The 17,444-nt window shown below is 49.5% G+C and overlaps 1 protein-coding gene across 1 annotated transcript in view; it reads left to right on the plus strand.

Annotated features, from left to right (window-relative positions):
* Positions 1–9,509, plus strand: part of CDK18 (cyclin dependent kinase 18) — a 50,876-nt gene extending 41,367 nt beyond the window's left edge. The window contains exons 11-14 of the mRNA XM_064732817.1: positions 460–693; positions 3,905–4,026; positions 6,319–6,396; positions 8,988–9,509. Coding sequence (XP_064588887.1) covers positions 460–693; positions 3,905–4,026; positions 6,319–6,396; positions 8,988–9,022 — 469 coding nt within the window. The 3' untranslated portion in view covers positions 9,023–9,509. The remainder of the gene's footprint in view (positions 1–459; positions 694–3,904; positions 4,027–6,318; positions 6,397–8,987) is intronic.
* The last annotated feature ends 7,935 nt before the right edge of the window (positions 9,510–17,444 follow it).

Consider the following 17,444-nt stretch of genomic DNA (forward strand, 5'->3'; position numbering starts at 1 on the left):
CCCCATGTCCTTAGGGGTCTCCCAGTGCAGATTTCCCTGTCCCCAGTGCAGATTTCCCTGTCCCCATGTCCCCATGTCCTTAGGGGTCTCCCAGCGCAGATTTCCCTGTCCCCAGTGCAGATTTCCCTGTCCCCATGTCCCCATTGCAGTTTCCCCATCCCCTGGTATTCGGGGTCGGCTCAACGCCATCCCTACCCCGCTGGGAGCGGTTCCTCCTCCCGGAGCCGGTCCCGCTCCACCCGCGGGGTTTGTCCCCATGACCCCGGGGCTTTGTCCCCGCTGACCCCGGGGCTTTGTCCCCGCTGACCCGGGGGTTTGTCCCCATGACCCCGGGGTTTGTCCCCGCTGACCCCGGGGTTTGTCCCCGCTGACCCCGGGGTTTGTCCCCATGACCCCGGGGCTTTGTCCCCGCTGCCCCCGGGTGTCCCCTGTGACCCCCGGCTGTCCCCCGCCTTTCAGGGGCGTCGGCTGCATCCACTACGAGATGGTGACGGGCCGGCCGATGTTCCCGGGCTCCACGGTGAAGGAGGAGCTGCACCTCATCTTCCGCCTGCTGGGTGAGCGCCGAGCCCGCTCCCCGCGCGGGGGCACTGCCGGCCCGGGAACGGGAACCGGAATGGGAACGGGAACCGCACCGGGAACGGGAACGGGAACGGGAACCGCACCGGGAACGGGAACGGGAGCGAGCGCCGTGCGCTGAGCCCGCTCCCCGCGCGGGGGCACTGCCGGCCCGGGGAACGGAATGGGAATGGGAGCGGGAACGGGAATGGGAAGCGGGAACGGGAACGGGAGCGAGCGCCGAGCCCGCTCCCCGCGCGGGGGCACTGCCGGCCCGGGGAACGGGAATGGGAATGGGAGCGGGAACGGGAATGGAACGGAAGCAGGAACGGGAACCGCACCGGGAGCGGAACGGGGCGGGATGGGATGGGATGGGATGGGATGGGATGGGATGGGATGGGATGGGATGGGATGGGATGGGATGGGATAGGATGGGATGGGAAGGAGGGAACACGGATGGAATGAACAGGGGTGGGGTTGGATGCAGTCGGATGCAGTGGGAAGGAGGGAAAAGGGATGGGATGAGCAGGAGTGAACAGGGATAGGATGGGATGGAATGGGATCCATGGGATGGGATGATGGGATGGGATGGGATGGGATGGGATGGGATGGGATGGGGTGGGATGGGATGGACAGGGATGGACAGGGATGAAGTGGGATGCGGTAGGAAGGAGGGAAAAGGGGTGGGATGGGGTGGGATGGGATAGGCTGGTGTTGCAGGAATGAAGGAGGATGGGATGGGGTGGCCAGGAATGAAAAGGGGTGGGATGAAACAGGCAGGGATGGGCGCACATGGCTGGGGTGAGCTGGAGAGGGCAGGGGGCAGCTGGCACGGACAGGGGTGGGCAGGGGGCAGCTGGCACGGACAGGGATGGGCAGGGTCAGCTGGCACAGACAGGGGATGGGCAGGGGGCAGCTGGCACGGACAGGGGTGGGCAGGGGGCAGCTGGCACGGACAGGGGTGGGCAGGGGGCAGCTGGCACGGACAGGGGTGGGCAGGGGCAGCTGGCACGGACAGGGGGGGGCAGGGGGCAGCTGGCACGGACAGGGGTGGGCAGGGGGCACGGACAGGGGTGGGCAGGGTCAGCTGGCACGGACAGGGATGGGCAGGGTCAGCTGGCACGGACAGGGGTGGGCAGGGGGCACGGACAGGGGTGGGCAGGGGGCAGCTGGCACGGACAGGGGATGGGCAGGGGGCATGGACAGGGGTGGGCAGGGGGCAGCTGGCACGGACAGGGGTGGGCAGGGGGCAGCTGGCACGGACAGAAGCTGCCTGCAGCCCCTCCAGGCTGGCACAGGTGTGAGCATGAGCAGCTCCCTGCTGGCACTGCCACCCCTGGGCACATCAGTGCCCTCTCAGGGACAGCCCCACACTCCTGGAGGTTCCATCCCACCCAGAGCCCACGGAGGTCCCCTGTCCCCCACAGGAAAGGAAAAGGGGAAAGGAAAGGAAAGGAAAAGGGGAAAGGAAAGGAAAGGAAAAGGGGAAAGGAAAGGAAAAGGGGAAAGGAAAAGGGGAAAGGAAAAGGGGAAAGGAAAAGAAAGGAAAGGAAAGGAAAGGAAAGGAAAGGAAAGGAAAGGAAAGGAAAGGAAAGGAAAGGAAAGGAAAGGAAAGGAAAGGAAAGGAAAGGAAAGGAAAGGAAAGGAAAGGAAAAGGGGAAAGGAAAGAAAGGAAAGGAAAGGAAAGGAAAGGAAAGGAAAGGAAAGAAGGAAAGAAAGGAAAGGAAAGGAAAGGAAAGGAAAGGAAAAGGAAAGGAAAGGAAAGAAAGGAAAAAGGAAAGGAAAGGAAAGGAAAGGAAAGGAAAGGAAAGGAAAGGAAAGGAAAGGAAAAGGAAAGGAAAGGAAAGAAAGAAAGGAAAGGAAAGGAAAGGAAAGGAAAGGGAAAGGAGGAAAGGAAAGGGGGAAAGGGAAGGAAAGGAAAGGAAAGGAAGAAAGGAAGGGAAAGGGGAAAGGAAAGGGGAAAGGAAAGGAAAAAGGAAAGGAAAAAGGAAAGGAAAAAGGAAAGGGGCACCTGGAGCAGGGCAGTGCCATGGGGCGGGTGGGTGGCCCTGCTGGGATGAGCCAGGGTGCCCAGATGTGTGGTGGAAATGCAGAGAGGTGCAGAATGTGTATAAATGTAGAGAGGCGTGTAAGCGTAGGTATATAAATGTAGAGAGGAAATCTGTGGTGTAAATGTACAAAGGTGCCCAGATGTGTGATATAAATATCGAGTGGTGTCCAGATGTGTGGTGTAAATGTGCAGGGGTGCCCAGATGTGTGGTGTGGATGTAGAGAGGTTCTCAGATGTGAGATAAATGTGGAGGGGTGCCCAGATGTGTGGTGTAAATGCACAGGGGTGCCCAGATGTGTGATATAAATGTGCAGGGGTGCCCAGATGTGCGGTGTAAATGCACAGGGGTGCCCAGATGTGCGGTGTGGATGTGCAGGGGTGCCCAGATGTGCGGTGTAAATGTAGAAAGGTGCCCAGATGTGCGGTGTAAATGTGCAGGAGTGTCCAGATGTGTGGTGTAAATGTAAAAGGTGCCCAGATGTGTGTTGTAAATGCACAGGGGTGCCCAGATGTGTGGTGTGGATGTACAGGGGTGCCCAGATGTGTGATATAAATATCGAGTGGTGCCCAGATGTGCGGTGTAAATGTAGAAAGGTGCCCAGATGTGTGTTGTAAATGCACAGGGGTGCCCAGATGTGTGGTGTAAATGTAGAAAGGTGCCCAGATGTGTGGTGTGGATGTAGAGAGGTGCCCAGATGTGAGATAAATGTGCAGGGGTGCCCAGATGTGTGGTATAAATGTAGAGAGGCTCTCAGATGTACGGTAAATGCACAGGGGTGCCCAGATGTGCGGTGTGGATGTAGAAAGGTGCCCAGATGTGCGGTGTAAATGTAGAAAGGTGCCCAGATGTGTGATATAAATGTGCAGGGGTGCCCAGATGTGTGGTGTGGATGTAGAGAGGTGCCCAGATGTGAGATAAATGTGCAGGGGTGCCCAGATGTGTGGTATAAATGTGCAGGGGTGCCCAGATGTGTGGTGTAAATGTGCAGGGGTGCCCAGATGTGTGGTGTGGATGTGCAGGGGTGCCCAGATGTGTGGTGTAAATGTGCAGGGGTGCCCAGATGTGTGGTATAAATGCACAGGGGTGCCCAGATGTGCGGTGTGGATGTAGAAAGGTGCCCAGATGTGCGGTGTAAATGTAGAAAGGTGCCCAGATGTGTGGTGTAAATGTACAGGGGTGCCCAGATGTGTGATATAAATATCGAGTGGTGCCCAGATGTGTGGTGTAAATGTAGAAAGGTGCCCAGATGTGCGGTGTGGATGTAGAAAGGTGCCCAGATGTGCGCTATAACCGAGCATTTCTGTTTTTCCCTGGGGCGTTGTGCAGTTCAGAGCCAAGGGCCGGATCTCAGCCGAGGCCGCCCTGCAGCACCCCTACTTCAGGAGCCTGGGAGAGCGCGTGCACCTCCTGCCTGACAGTGAGTGCCCCCAAAAATGGGGTAAAAATGGGTAAAACAGGGTAAAACAGGGTAAAACAGGCTGCAGGCACCTCCTGCCTGACAGTGAGTGACCCAAAAATGGGGTAAAAATGGGTAAAAATGGGTAAAACAGGCTGCAGGCACCTCCTGCCTGACAGTGAGTGCCCCCAAAAATGGGGTAAAAAAGGGTAAAACAGGGTAAAACAGGCTGCAGGCACCTCCTGCCTGACAGTGAGTGCCCCCAAAAATGGGGTAAAAATGGGTAAAAATGGGTAAAACAGGGTAAAACAGGCTGCAGGCACCTCCTGCCTGACAGTGAGTGACCCAAAAATGGGTAAAAAAGGGTAAAAATGGGTAAAACAGGGTAAAACAGGGTAAAACAGGCTGCAGGCACCTCCTGCCTGACAGTGAGTGCCCCCAAAAATGGGGTAAAAATGGGTAAAACAGGGTAAAACAGGGTAAAACAGGCTGCAGGCACCTCCTGCCTGACAGTGAGTGCCCCAAAAATGGGTAAAAAATGGGTAAAAATGGGTTATTAAAAATGGGTAAAAAGGTAGCAGGCAGCCTCCTGCCTGACAGTGAGTGCCCCCAAAAATGGTAAAAAAGGGTAAAAAGGGTAAAACAGGGTAAAACAGGCTGCAGGCACCTCCTGCCTGACAGTGAGTGCCCCAAAAATGGGTAATAAAAGGGTAAAAATGGGTAAAAAAAATGGGTAAAACAGGCTGCAGGCACCTCTGCCTGACAGTGAGTGTCCCCAAAAATGGGGTAAAAAAGGGTAAAAATGGTAAAACAGGGTAAAACAGGTAAAACAGGCACCTCCTGCCTGACAGTGAGTGCCCCCAAAAATGGGGAAAAAGTAAAAATAAAATGGGTTTAAAAATGGTACAAAACAGGGTAAAAAAGAGGGTAAAACAGGGTAAACAGGCTGCAGCACCTCCTGCCTACAGTGAGTGCCCCAAAAATGGGTAAAAATGGGTAAAAATGGGTATAAAACAGGGTAAAACAGGCTGAGGCACCTCCTGCCTGACAGTGAGTGACCCCAAAATGGTAAAATGGGTAAAAATGGGTAAAACAGGGTAAAACAGGTACAGGCACCTCTGCTGACAGTGAGTGCCCAAAAATGGGGTGTAAAAAGGTAAAAGGAAAACAGGCTGCAGGCACCTCCTGCCTGACAGTGAGTGCCCAAAAATTGGGTAAAACAGGTAATGGTAAAAATGGGTAAAACAGGCTGCAGGCACCTCCTGCCCTACAGTGAGTGACCCCAAAAATGGGGTAAAAATGGGTAAAACAGGGTAAAACAGGCTGCAGGCACCTCCTGCCCTACAGTGAGTGACCCCAAAAATGGGGTAAAAATGGGTAAAACAGGGTAAAACAGGCTGCAGGCACCTCCTGCCTGACAGTGAGTGACCCCAAAAATGAGTAAAAATGGGTAAAAATGGGTAAAACAGTAAAAATGAGGACTTGTAAATAAAAATGGGTATAAAATGGGTAAAAATGGGTAAAACAGGGTAAAACAGGCTGCAGGCACCTCCTGCCTGACAGTGAGTGACCCCAAAAATGGTAAAAAATGGGTAAAACAGGGTAAAACAGGGGCTGATGGCTGTGGGAGTGAGGAGGAGAAGGAAGAAGAAGAAGAACCATAAATATTAATAATGCTAATAACACTACTATTACAATGACTAATAATAATAAAAAATAATAAACACTACTACTAATAATATTATAATTAAAATAATAAGACCCACAAATACTACTACTAATAATAAAATTTAAAATAATAATGGTAATAATAATAATACTCATAAATGCTACTACTATTAATAATAATAAGACCCATAAGTACTAGTAATGCTAATACTATATTATTACTACTACCACTAATAATAAAAAATAAACACTACTACTAATAATAATATTATAATTACAATAATAATAACCATAAACACAATAATAATAATAATAATAATAATAATAATAATAATAATAGTAATAATAATAATAAATGCTACTAATAATAATACCCATAAATGCTACTACTACTAATAATAATAACCATGAATACTAATAATGCTACTACTAATAATAAAAAATAAAATTAAATATAATAATGATGATAATAATGATAATGATAATAATAATAATAATAATAATAATAATAATAATAATAATAATAATAATAATAATAATAATAATAATAATAACAATAGTAATAATAATTTGTGTGGCACAACACGGGCTGGGCGGTGCCCCCTGTGCCCGCCCTGACCCTGTGTCTGTGCCCTCCCTGCCCAGCCGCCTCCATCTTCTCCCTGAAGGAGATCCAGCTGCAGAAGGACCCCGGGCACCGCAGCTCTGCCTTCCAGCACTCGGGTACGGCTGGGCAGGGGATGGGCATGGGATGGGCACGGGATGGGCACGGGATGGGCACGGGTTGGGCACGGGATGGGCACGGGATGGGCATGGGCTGGGCATGGGATGGGCATGAGATGGGCACGGGCTGGGCACGGGATGGGCATGAGATGGGCACGGGCTGGGCACGGGCTGGGCACGGGATGGGCACGGGATGGGCAAGGGATGGCACGGGATGGGCACGGAATGGGCACGGGCTGGGCACGAGATGGGCACGGGATGGGCATGGGCTGGGCATGGGCTGGGCATGGGATGGGCATGGGATGGGCAAGGGATGGGCATGGGCTGGGCACGGGCTGGGCACGGGCTGGGCACGGGATGGGCACGGGATGGGCATGGGATGGGCACGGGATGGGCAGGGGATGGGCACGGGATGGGCACGGGATGGGCACGGGCTGGGCACGGGATGGGCACGGGATGGGCACGGGATGGGCACGGGATGGGCACGGGATGGGCACGGGATGGGCACGGGATGGGCACGGGATGGGCAGGGAATGGGCATGGGATGGGCATGGAATGGGCATGGGCTGGGCACGGGATGGGCATGGGATGGGCATGGGATGGGCATGGGATGGGCATGGGCTGGGCACGGGATGGGCAGGGAATGGGCATGGGATGGGCACGGGATGGGCACGGAATGGGCACGGGATGGGCACGGGATGGGCACGGGATGGGCACGGGATGGGCACGGGCTGGGCATGGGATGGGCATGGGATGGGCATGGGCTGGGCATGGGATGGGCAGGGGATGGGCAGGGAATGGGCATGGGATGGGCATGGGATGGGCACGGGATGGGCATGGGATGGGCACGGGATGGGCACGGGATGGGCATGGGATGGGCATGGGATGGGCACGGGATGGGCATGGGATGGGCACGGGCTGGGCACGGGCTGGGCATGGGATGGGCACGGGATGGGCATGGGCTGGGCATGGGAATGGGCATGGGATGGGCACAGGCTGGCACCTCCGCCCGGTGCTGCCAGGGGGCGGCAGCCAAAACCCAACCCTGCTCCTTTGTCACCTCATCCATCCCCAAACCACCCCTGGCGGCACAGCTGGGCATCCTGGGGCACAGCTGGCAATGCCAGGCTGGGAATGCCCTCCCCAGAGTGGGGATTTGGGGGGTTTGGAGGGTCAAAGTGAGGATTTGTGGGGTTTGGGGGCTCAGAGAGGAGATTTGGGGGGTTTGGGGGCTCAGAATGGGGTTTGGGGGGCTCAGGGTGAGGATTTGTGGGGTTTGAAGGCTCAGGGTGGGAGTTTGGGGTTTTTAGTGGGATTTGTGGGGTTTGGGGGGGCTCTGGGTGGGAGTTTGGGGATTTTTGGGGCTCAGGGTGGAGATTTGTGGGGTTTGGAGGGTCAAAGTGACGATTTGTGGGGTTTGGGGGCTCAGGATGAGGATTTGTGGAGTTTGGGGGGGCTCAGGGTGGGGATTTGTGGGGTTTGGGGGGGCTCAGGGTGGGGATTTGGGGGCTCAAAGTGGGGATTTGTGGGGTTTTGGGGGCTCAGGGTGGGGGTTTGGGGGGCTCAGGGTGGGAGTTTGGGGGTTTTGAGTGGAGATTTGTGGGGTTTGGGGGGCTCAGGGTGGGGATTTGTGGGGTTTGGCCCAGGCAGGAGTTCCTGGCAATGCTCCTTTGCTCAGACGAGCTGCCCTGCACCCCCTGATTTTTTGGGGAGACCACATTAGGGCTGCTGGGCACACCTGGGGCACACCTGGGGCACACCTGGGGCACACCAGGGCAAACTGGGGCACACCCACGCACACTGGGGCAAACTGGGGCACAATGGGACACACCTGGGCTGGCACTGGGGCACCCCTGGGGCGCACCTGGGGCACACCCGCGCACACTGGGGCAAACTGAGGCACACCTGGGCACACCCGGGGCACACCAGGGCACACCTGGGCACACCTGGGCACACCGGGGCACACCTGGGGCACACTGGGGCACACCTGGGCTGGCACTGGGGCACACCTGGGCACACCTGGGGCACACCTGGGGCGCACCTGGGGCACACCTGGGCACACCTGGGGCACACCTGGGGCACACCTGGGCAAACTGGGGCACACCTGGGCACACCTGGGCACACCTGGGGCACACCGGGGCACACCTGGGCACACCTGGGCACAGCTGGGGCACACCTGGGCACAGCTGGGCACACCTGGGGCACACCTGGGCGCACCTGGAGCACACTGGGGCACACCGGGGCACAGCTGGGGCACACCTGGGCTGACACCGGGGCACACCTGGGGCACACCTGGGCAAACTGAGGCACACCTGGGGCACACCTGGGCACACCTGGGCAAACTGAGGCACACCTGGGCACACCTGGGGCACACCTGGGCACACCTGGGGCACACCTGGGCAAACTGAGGCACACCGGGGCACACCTGGGCTGGCACTGGGGCACACCTGGGCACACTGGGGCACACCTGGGGCACACCGGGGCACACTGGGGCACACCTGGGCACAGCTGGGGCACACCTGGGCACACCTGGGGCACACCTGGGGCACACCTGGGCACACCTGACCCCCCTGTCCGTGTCCCCTCCCCAGCCCGCGGCAAGAACAGGAGGCAGAGCATCTTCTGAACTGGGATTTGGCGTCGCCCCGGTTGCCATGGAAACGGAAACGCTGGGAAAGGAGCGGCTCCCAAACCCCCAAAACCCCGGGAGCGGCTCCCAAACCCCCCTGCATTGTCCCCAAACCTGGGACAATGTGTCCCCCACTTTGTTTGGGGGTGTCCCCACTGAGAGCAGCCCCAGGGAGGAGATGCCGACGCCTGCCATGGCCTGGGAGGGTTTTGGGGTGGGGATTTGTGGGGTTTGGGGGGGGTCAAATTGGAGATTTGTGAGGTTTGGGGGTCTCAGAGTGGAAATTTGTGGGGTTTGGAGGTTCAGAGTGGGGATTTGTGGGGTTTGGGAGGGTCAAATTGGAGATTTGTGAGGTTTGGGGGGCTCAGAGTGGGAATTTGTGGGGTTTGGGAGGCTCAAAGTGGGGATTTGGGGGCTCAGAGTGGGGATTTGTGGGGTTTGGGAGGCTCAAAGTGGGGATTTGGGGGCTTTGGGTAAGGATTTGGGGGCTCAGGATTTGGGGATTTTGGGGTTTGGGGACTCAGAATGAGGATTTGCGAGATTTGGAGGCTCAGGGTGGGGATTTTGGGCGTTTTCAGGCTCAGAGTGGGGATTTGTGAAGTTTGGAGGCTCGGAGTGGGGGTTTGGGGGGTTTGGGGGGCTCAAAGTGGGGATTTGGAGATTTGGGTAAGGATTTGGGGGCTCAGAGTGGGGATTTGTGGGGTTTGGGGACTCAGAATGAGGATTTGCGAGATTTGGAGGCTCAGAGTGGGGATTTGTGAAGTTTGGAGGCTCAGAGTGGGGATTTGTGGGGTTTGGGGGGCTCAGAGTGGGGATTTGTGGGGTTTGGGGGGCTCAGAGTGGGGATTTTTGGGGTTTTCAAGCTCCGAGTGGGGATTTGTGGGTTTGGGGGCTCAGAGTGGGGATTTTTGGCATTTGGGGGGCTCAGAGTGGGGATTTTTGGGGTTTTCAGGCTCCAAGTGGGGATTTGTGAAGTTTGGAGGCTCAGAGTGGGGATTTGTGGGGTTTGGGGGGGTCAATTGGAGATTTGTGAGGTTTGGGGGCTCAGAGTGGGGATTTGGGGCTTTGGGGACTCAGAATGAGGATTTGCGAGATTTGGAGGCTCAGGATGGGGATTTTTGGGGTTTGGGGGCTCAGAGTGGGGATTTTTGGGGTTTTCAGGCTCCGAGTGGGGATTTGTAGGGTTTGGGGGGTCAAATTGGAGATTTGTGAGGTTTGGGGGCTCAGAGTGGGGATTTGGGGGCTCAAAGTGGGGATTTGGGGCTTTGGGTAAGGATTTGGGGCTCAGAGTGGGGATTTGGGGGTTTGTGGGGGTCAAATTGGAGATTTGTGAGGTTTGAGGGCTCAGAGTGGGGATTTTTGGGGTTTGGGGAGCTCAGAGTGGGGATTTGTGGGGTTTTCAGGCTCAAGATGGGAATTTGTGAGGTTTGGGGGGGCTCAAAGTGGGGATTTGTGGAATTTTTTCCTGCTCCCAGACTGGGATGTTCCTGCTCCTAAACTGGGATATTCCTGTGCCCAAACTGGGATATCTTTGCTCCCAAACTGGGACCAGGACTGGCACTTTGCTCCAGTTCTCCTTGGGGCTGTTCCCTCCTGATCTCTCCCGATTCCTTCTTTTCCTGGCCTCTCTTGGTTCCCTGTTTTCCTGGTTCCCTCTTTTTTTCTCATTCCCTCTTTTCCTGGTTCCCTTTTTTTCCTGGTCCCTCCTGATTCCCTCTTTTCCTGATTCCCTTTTTTCCTGGTCCCTCCTGATTTTCTCTTTTTCTGGTTCCCCTCTTTTCCTGGTCTTTCCTGGTTCCATTTTTTCCTGGTCCCTCCTGATTCCTTCTTTTCCTGGTTCCATTTTTTCCTGGTCCCTCCTGATTCCTTCTTTTCCTGGTTTCCTCTTTTCCTGATCTCTCCTGATTCCTTTTTCCTGGTCTCTCCTGATTCCTTCTTTTCCTGGTTCCATTTTTTCCTCGTCCCTTCTGGTTCCTTCTTTTCCTGGTCTCCCTTGATTCCCCGTTTTTCTTTTTCCCTCTTTTCCTGCTTCCCTCTTTTCCTGGTCTTTCCTGGTTCCATTTTTTCCTGGTCCCTCTCAATTCCCTTTTTTTTTCTGATTCCCTTTTTCCTGGTCCCTCCTGACTTCTTCTTTTCCTGGTCTCTCCTGGTTCCTTCCTTTCCTGATCTCTCTTGATTCCCTCTTTTTCCTGATTCCTTTTTTTCCTGGTCTCTCCTGATTCCCTCTTTTTCCTGGTTCCCTTTTTTCCTGATGTCTCCTGATTCCCTTTCTTCCTGGTCTCTCTTGGTTCCTTCTTTTTCCTGGTCTCTCCTGATTCCCTCTTTTTCCTGGTTCCCTTTTTTCCTGATGTCTCCTGATTCCCTTTCTTCCTGGTCTTTCCTGATTCCATTTTTTCCTGGTCCCTCTCAATTCCCTTTTTTTTCTGGTTCCCTTTTTTTCCTGGTCCCTCCTGACTTCTTCTTTTCCTTCTTTTTGGAGTTTGGACATTCATTCATTAAGTGCATTTTTTTTTTTTCCCTTCTTCCTTACGCAAAAGATGGAAAAAAAAAAATTGAATTAAAGGGCATTTTCCCAAGGTTTTCCAACTCTGGGAGTGGGAATGAATTTCCAAGGGGCGCTGAGTCCCACCCCACATCCCCAGGGGGAGAAATTCAGATCCAGATCCAAAAATTCCTGAAATTTTGAAATGCTGAAGGTCAAGGCAAACTGCTGGGAGAATCCCATGGAACCAGGACAACATTCCCAGGATTAGGAAAAGCCCCGCAGGCTCCTGTTTATCCTTTCCCTTTTTCCCTATAAATCCCCCAAAAGGGTGAAGGGGTTAAGATTTCCACCTGGTGAGAGAATTCCCAACATTTGGCAACCCCCCAAAACCCAGGAAAAACGGGAATTTCTTCAGTCCTAAACTTTCCCCCCCTTTCTTTAGAATTCCAGCTTTTCCAAGGAATTTTTGTGAGATTTTTTTGAAGGATTTTTGCCCTCTGGAGTCACACCCAGAACCCCCCAAGTTTACAGAATTCCAGAGAATTCCAGAGGGTTCCAATTCCCCCTTTTACTGGTCAGCTCCCAATTCCAGATAATCCCATTTATCCCATGGATATCTGATTCCCATTTGGAGTGTAAATATTTGGTGCCACTCTCTGATCTCCACAGCTGGAAAAAAAAACAGAGCAAGGATTAAATCTTGGAATTAAATCCCTTTTTTTCCAACCCTGGCATAAAATTCCAACCTTTTTAGGCTGGGTTTAGGGGGAGATTAAATCCTGGAATTAAATCCTGGGATTAAATCCCTTTTTTTCCAACCCTGGCATAAAATTCCAACCCTTTTAGAGGCTGGGTTTAAGGGGAGATTAAATCCTGGAATGAAATCCTGGAATTAAATCCCTCTTTTCCAACCTTGGCATAAAATTCCAACCCTTTTAGGCTGGGTTTAAGGGGAGATTAAATCCTGGAATTAAATCCCTCTTTTCCAACCTTGGCATAAAATTCCAACCCTTTTAGGTTGGGTTTAAGGGGAGATTAAATCCTGGAATTAAATCCTGGAATTAAATCCCTTTTTTTCCAACCTTGGCATAAAATTCCAACCCTTTTAGGCTGGGTTTAAGGGGAGATTAAATCCTGGAATTAAATCCCTTTTTTTCCAACCCTGGCATAAAATTCCAACCTTTTTAGGCTGGGTTTAGGGGGAGATTAAATCCTGGAATGAAATTCTGGAATTAAATCCCTTTTTTTTCCAACCCTGGCATAAAATTCCAACCCTTTCAGGCTGGGTTTAAGGGGAGATTAAATCCTGGAATGAAATCCTGGAATTAAATCCCTTTTTTTCCAACCTTGGCATAAAATTCCAACCTTTTTAGGCTGGGTTTAGGGGGAGATTAAATCCTGGAATTAAATCCCTTTTTTTCCAACCCTGGCATAAAATTCCAACCCTTTTAGGCTGGGTTTAAGGGGAGATTAAATCCTGGAATTAAATCCCTTTTTTTCCAACCCTGGCATAAAATTCCAACCCTTTTAGGCTGGGTTTAGGGGGAGATTAAATCCTGGAATGAAATCCTGGAATTAAATCCCTTTTTTTCCAACCCTGGCATAAAATTCCAACCTTTTTAGGCTGGGTTTAGGGGGAGATTAAATCCTGGAATTAAATCCTGGAATTAAATCCCTTTTTTTCCAACCCTGGCATAAAATTCCAACCCTTTTAGGCTGGGTTTAAGGGGAGATTAAATCCTGGAATTAAATCCCTTTTTTTCCAACCCTGGCATAAAATTCCAACCCTTTTAGGCTGGGTTTAGGGGGAGATTAAATCCTGGAATTAAATCCCTTTTTTTCCAACCCTGGCATAAAATTCCAACCCTTTTAGGCTGGGTTTAGGGGGAGATTAAATCCTGGAATGAAATCCTGGAATTAAATCCCTTTTTTTCCAACCCTGGCATAAAATTCCAACCCTTTTAGGCTGGGTTTAGGGGGAGATTAAATCCTGGAATGAAATCCTGGAATTAAATCCCTTTTTTTCCAACCCTGGCATAAAATTCCAGCCCCATCCATTAAAAAACCCCATCCCTGGGCAGGATTTCACAGTTTTTTTGGAATTTTCATGAAAATGTTGGGAATTTCTGTGGTTTTCCAGCATTTTTTTTTTCTCTCATTTCATGGATTCTGCCATCCAGGAGCAGGGGCAGGCAAAAGGAAATTATTGCTTTGTTTGCGTTGGTTTTTCTTGGAATTTTTTCCCTTTTTTTTATTAGCAGAAAAGAGGATTTTTGGCTGTGCCCTCAGGAAATTTGGATTCCCGGTATTCTTTTGTCTGGCCAGCTGGTGGAATGGGTGAAGGAATAGAATTAAATCAGGATTTGGGACAAAAACAACAAAAAAAAACCAATTCTTGGAGGCAGAGCTGTTCATTCCCACATGGATCCTCCTTTCCTGGCCCAACATTTCCATGTGGAAAATCCAAACAACAAAATTCCTTTGGGTTTTGGAGATTCAGGACAAAATAAATACATTTTTTTCCCCTTTTTCTTTCCACAAAAGATGAAAAAAAGTGGAATTAAGGAGCGTTTTCCCAAGGTTTTCCAATGGTTTCGTTTGGGTTTTTCTGCAGCTGTGCTGCACATCTGGACACTGGGTGCAAAATTGGATTTGGATTTTGGATGTCCTTCCAAAATCGGATTTTGGAGCCATGTCTGAGCATAAATAATAAAAAAATTCACATTTCTTCATTGCCTTCCTCCATCCTCAAGGAGAAATCGATGGAAGGGGCCGGGATGGATCAAAGCTGTGAATTTCTCTGGGGGTGATTTTTGGGCAGAAAACTGAGAATAAATGTATTTAACTAGTGCTGTACAAACAAAAGACTTGTTTTAAAATAAATGATTTTAAGGATTTATTCCGAAAAAAGTAATGATTTTTTTATATATATATATAGAGAGAGAGAACATTTTTCTGGAATAAATGGAAAGGTACAAAAAAAATAAATAATAATAATAAAGGATTTTATCCATCTGTCAGTCTCTTGGTTATATTTTATAAGAATATTTCAAATTTTCTATTTGAGAAAAATAGAAATAGAAAAATATTTCTGTTTTTAATTTTTCAGATGAAAAAGATTCTAATTTTCTTTTTTCTATTTATATATTATATATTATATATTTATATTATATATTATATATTATATATTATATATTATATATCATATATTATATATTATATTTTTATTTATATATTTTTGTATTCTTTTTTTTATTTATAAGGTTTCTATTTTTTTCCCAGATTATTTTGTGCTTCTTTTTTTTTTCTCCTTACATAGAAAGAAAAAAAAAAGGAATTAAAGAGCATTTTCCCAAGTTTTTCTAATGTTTTAGTTGGGTTTTTCCATCTGACCTGTTGGATTGTGAATCCTCCAAAGTAAAATTTATGGAATATGGGATGGATTTTTATGGGATATCTTTTGTATGGGATTTTTTCCTCTTTTTTTAAATTTCGATAGGAGAAGGATCTGCGGTGTTTTAGGGTTGAAGGAAGGTGGGAAGTGCCAGGGAAATCAGCTTTTCCTGCAGCTCCAGCCCCTTTTCCTGCTGGAATTTTGAGCACAAAAATATTGGATTTACAGGGACCTTCATGGCAGGAATGATGGATCTGACTCCATGATCTCAGAAGGCTAATTTATATTATATTATATTATATTATATTATATTATATTACATTACATTACATTATACTATAATATATTATACTATATTATACTATACTATATTATATTATTATTATATTATATTATATTAATTATATTATATTATATTACATTACATTATATTGTATTATATTATATTATATTATATATATGATGGATCAGACTCCATGATCTCAGAAGGTTATATTAATTATATTATATTACATTACATTACATTACATTGTATTGTATTATATTGTATTGTGTTGTATTATATTATATTTATTATATTATCTTTATTACATTGCATTGCATTACATTACATGCTATACTAAAACTATACTAAAGAATACAGAAAAGATACGTACAGAAGGCTAAAACATAATGAAATCATGAAAATATAATAATGAAAAAATAATAATTAAATAATGAAAATATAACAATGAAATAATGAAAATATAATAATGTAAACTCATTACTCTTTCCAGAGTCTGACAGAGCTTGACACTGATTGGCCAAAGAGCCATAACAATTCATATAAAACTAATTAAATAATCACCTGTTGGATAAACAATCTCCCAACACATTCCAAAGCAGCCAAACACAGCAGAAGCAAATGAGATAAAAATTGTTTTCATTTTTCTCTGAGGTTTCTCAGCTTCCCAGGAGAGGATTCCTGTGCAAAGGGAATTTTCCAGAACTGTGAATGCCACACAAAGGAGCTGGGCAGGGCAAACGTCCCTGGCGTCCTTTGAGGGATCCCGGAGCCCTGAACCAATATTGGCACAACCCTGTGGGCAAACAAAGCCAGAGCTGCCCGGCCCTGCCCAGGCTCGTGGGGCAGAGCTGGGGAAGGAACCAGGGACAAATTATTCAGGAAAAAATTTTCCTTTTTCCCACAAATCCAGCTGCTAAAATCCCCTGGGGTTTGGGATAACCAGCTCTGGAAAACTTTGGGATATTCCTGGAGAGAACCCTCAGCACTGCAGGGAGGTGGGGAGGGCCAGGCTGGGCTCTGGGGGATCAGCTGGGGGGTCTTTGGGGGATTTGTGGGGTCTTCAAGGGGTCTTTGGGGACTCTGTTGGGTCTTTGTGGGATTATCTGTGGGATCTTTGGGGGCTCTGTGGGGTCTTTGTGGGATTTGTGGGGTCTTTGTGGGATTTGTGGGGTCTTTGGGGGATTTGTGGGGTCTTTGTGGGATTATCTGTGGGATCTTTAGGGGATCGTCTTTGGGGTCTTTAAGGGATCTGTGGGGTCTTTAGGGGATCATCTGTGGGGTCTTTGAGGGTTCTGTGGGGTCTTTGTGGGATTATCTGTGGGATCTTTAGGGGATCGTCTTTGGGGTCTTTAAGGGTTCTGTGGGGTCTTTAAGGTTCTGTGGGGTCTTTGAGGGACCTGTGGCATCTTTGGGGGCATCATCTGTGGGGTCTTTGAGGGATCTGTGGGGTCTTTGTGGGATTATCTGTGGGATCTTTAGGGGATCATCTGTGGGGTCTTTGGGGAATTTGTGGGGCCTTTGTGGGATTATCTGTGGGGTCTTTAGGGGATCATCTTTAGGGTCTTCAAGGGTTCTGTGGGGTCTTTAAGGTTCTGTGGGGTCTTTGGGGGCATCACCTGTGGCATCTTTGGGGGATCATCTGTGGGGTCTTTGAGGGTTCTGTGGGGTCTTTGAGGGATCTGTGGCATCTTTGGGGGCATCATCTGTGGGGTCTTTGAGGGATCTGTGAGGTCTTTGTGGGATTATCTGTGGGATCTTTGAGGGTTCTGTGGGGTCTTTGTGGGATTTGTGGGGTCTTTGTGGGATTATCTGTGGGATCTTTAGGGGATCATCTGTGGGGTCTTTGGGGGCTCTGTGGAGTTTTTGGGGGATCATTTGTGGGGTTTTTGAGGGATCTGTGGGGTCTTTGGGAGATCTGTGGGCTCTCGTTGCTTTAGGACATGAAATAAAACCAGGTGGACCCTGGAAATCTCCGAGGTAAAAAAGAAAGGGGTTTAATTTCTGACTCCGACTTTTAGGATGGATTTACACCATTATTTTCGAGTAAAGTGAGATCCTGGGTTGGAGGGTGACAGTGCCACCTCTCCAGTGACACCGGACAAACCAACAGCCCATCCAATTTCTCCTCCTCCATAAAAGAATGCCAAACAATCCGTTATTTACAGAAAGCGCATGAGAAAGCTCGTTACAGGAATGCAAACATCCGAAGGCTTAGAAAAACTTTTAAAAACAATAAATAAAATAAATAATAAAT

The sequence above is a fragment of the Zonotrichia leucophrys genome, chromosome 26 (genome assembly GCF_028769735.1).
Source record: "Zonotrichia leucophrys gambelii isolate GWCS_2022_RI chromosome 26, RI_Zleu_2.0, whole genome shotgun sequence".
NCBI classification, from domain to species: Eukaryota; Metazoa; Chordata; class Aves; order Passeriformes; family Passerellidae; genus Zonotrichia; species Zonotrichia leucophrys.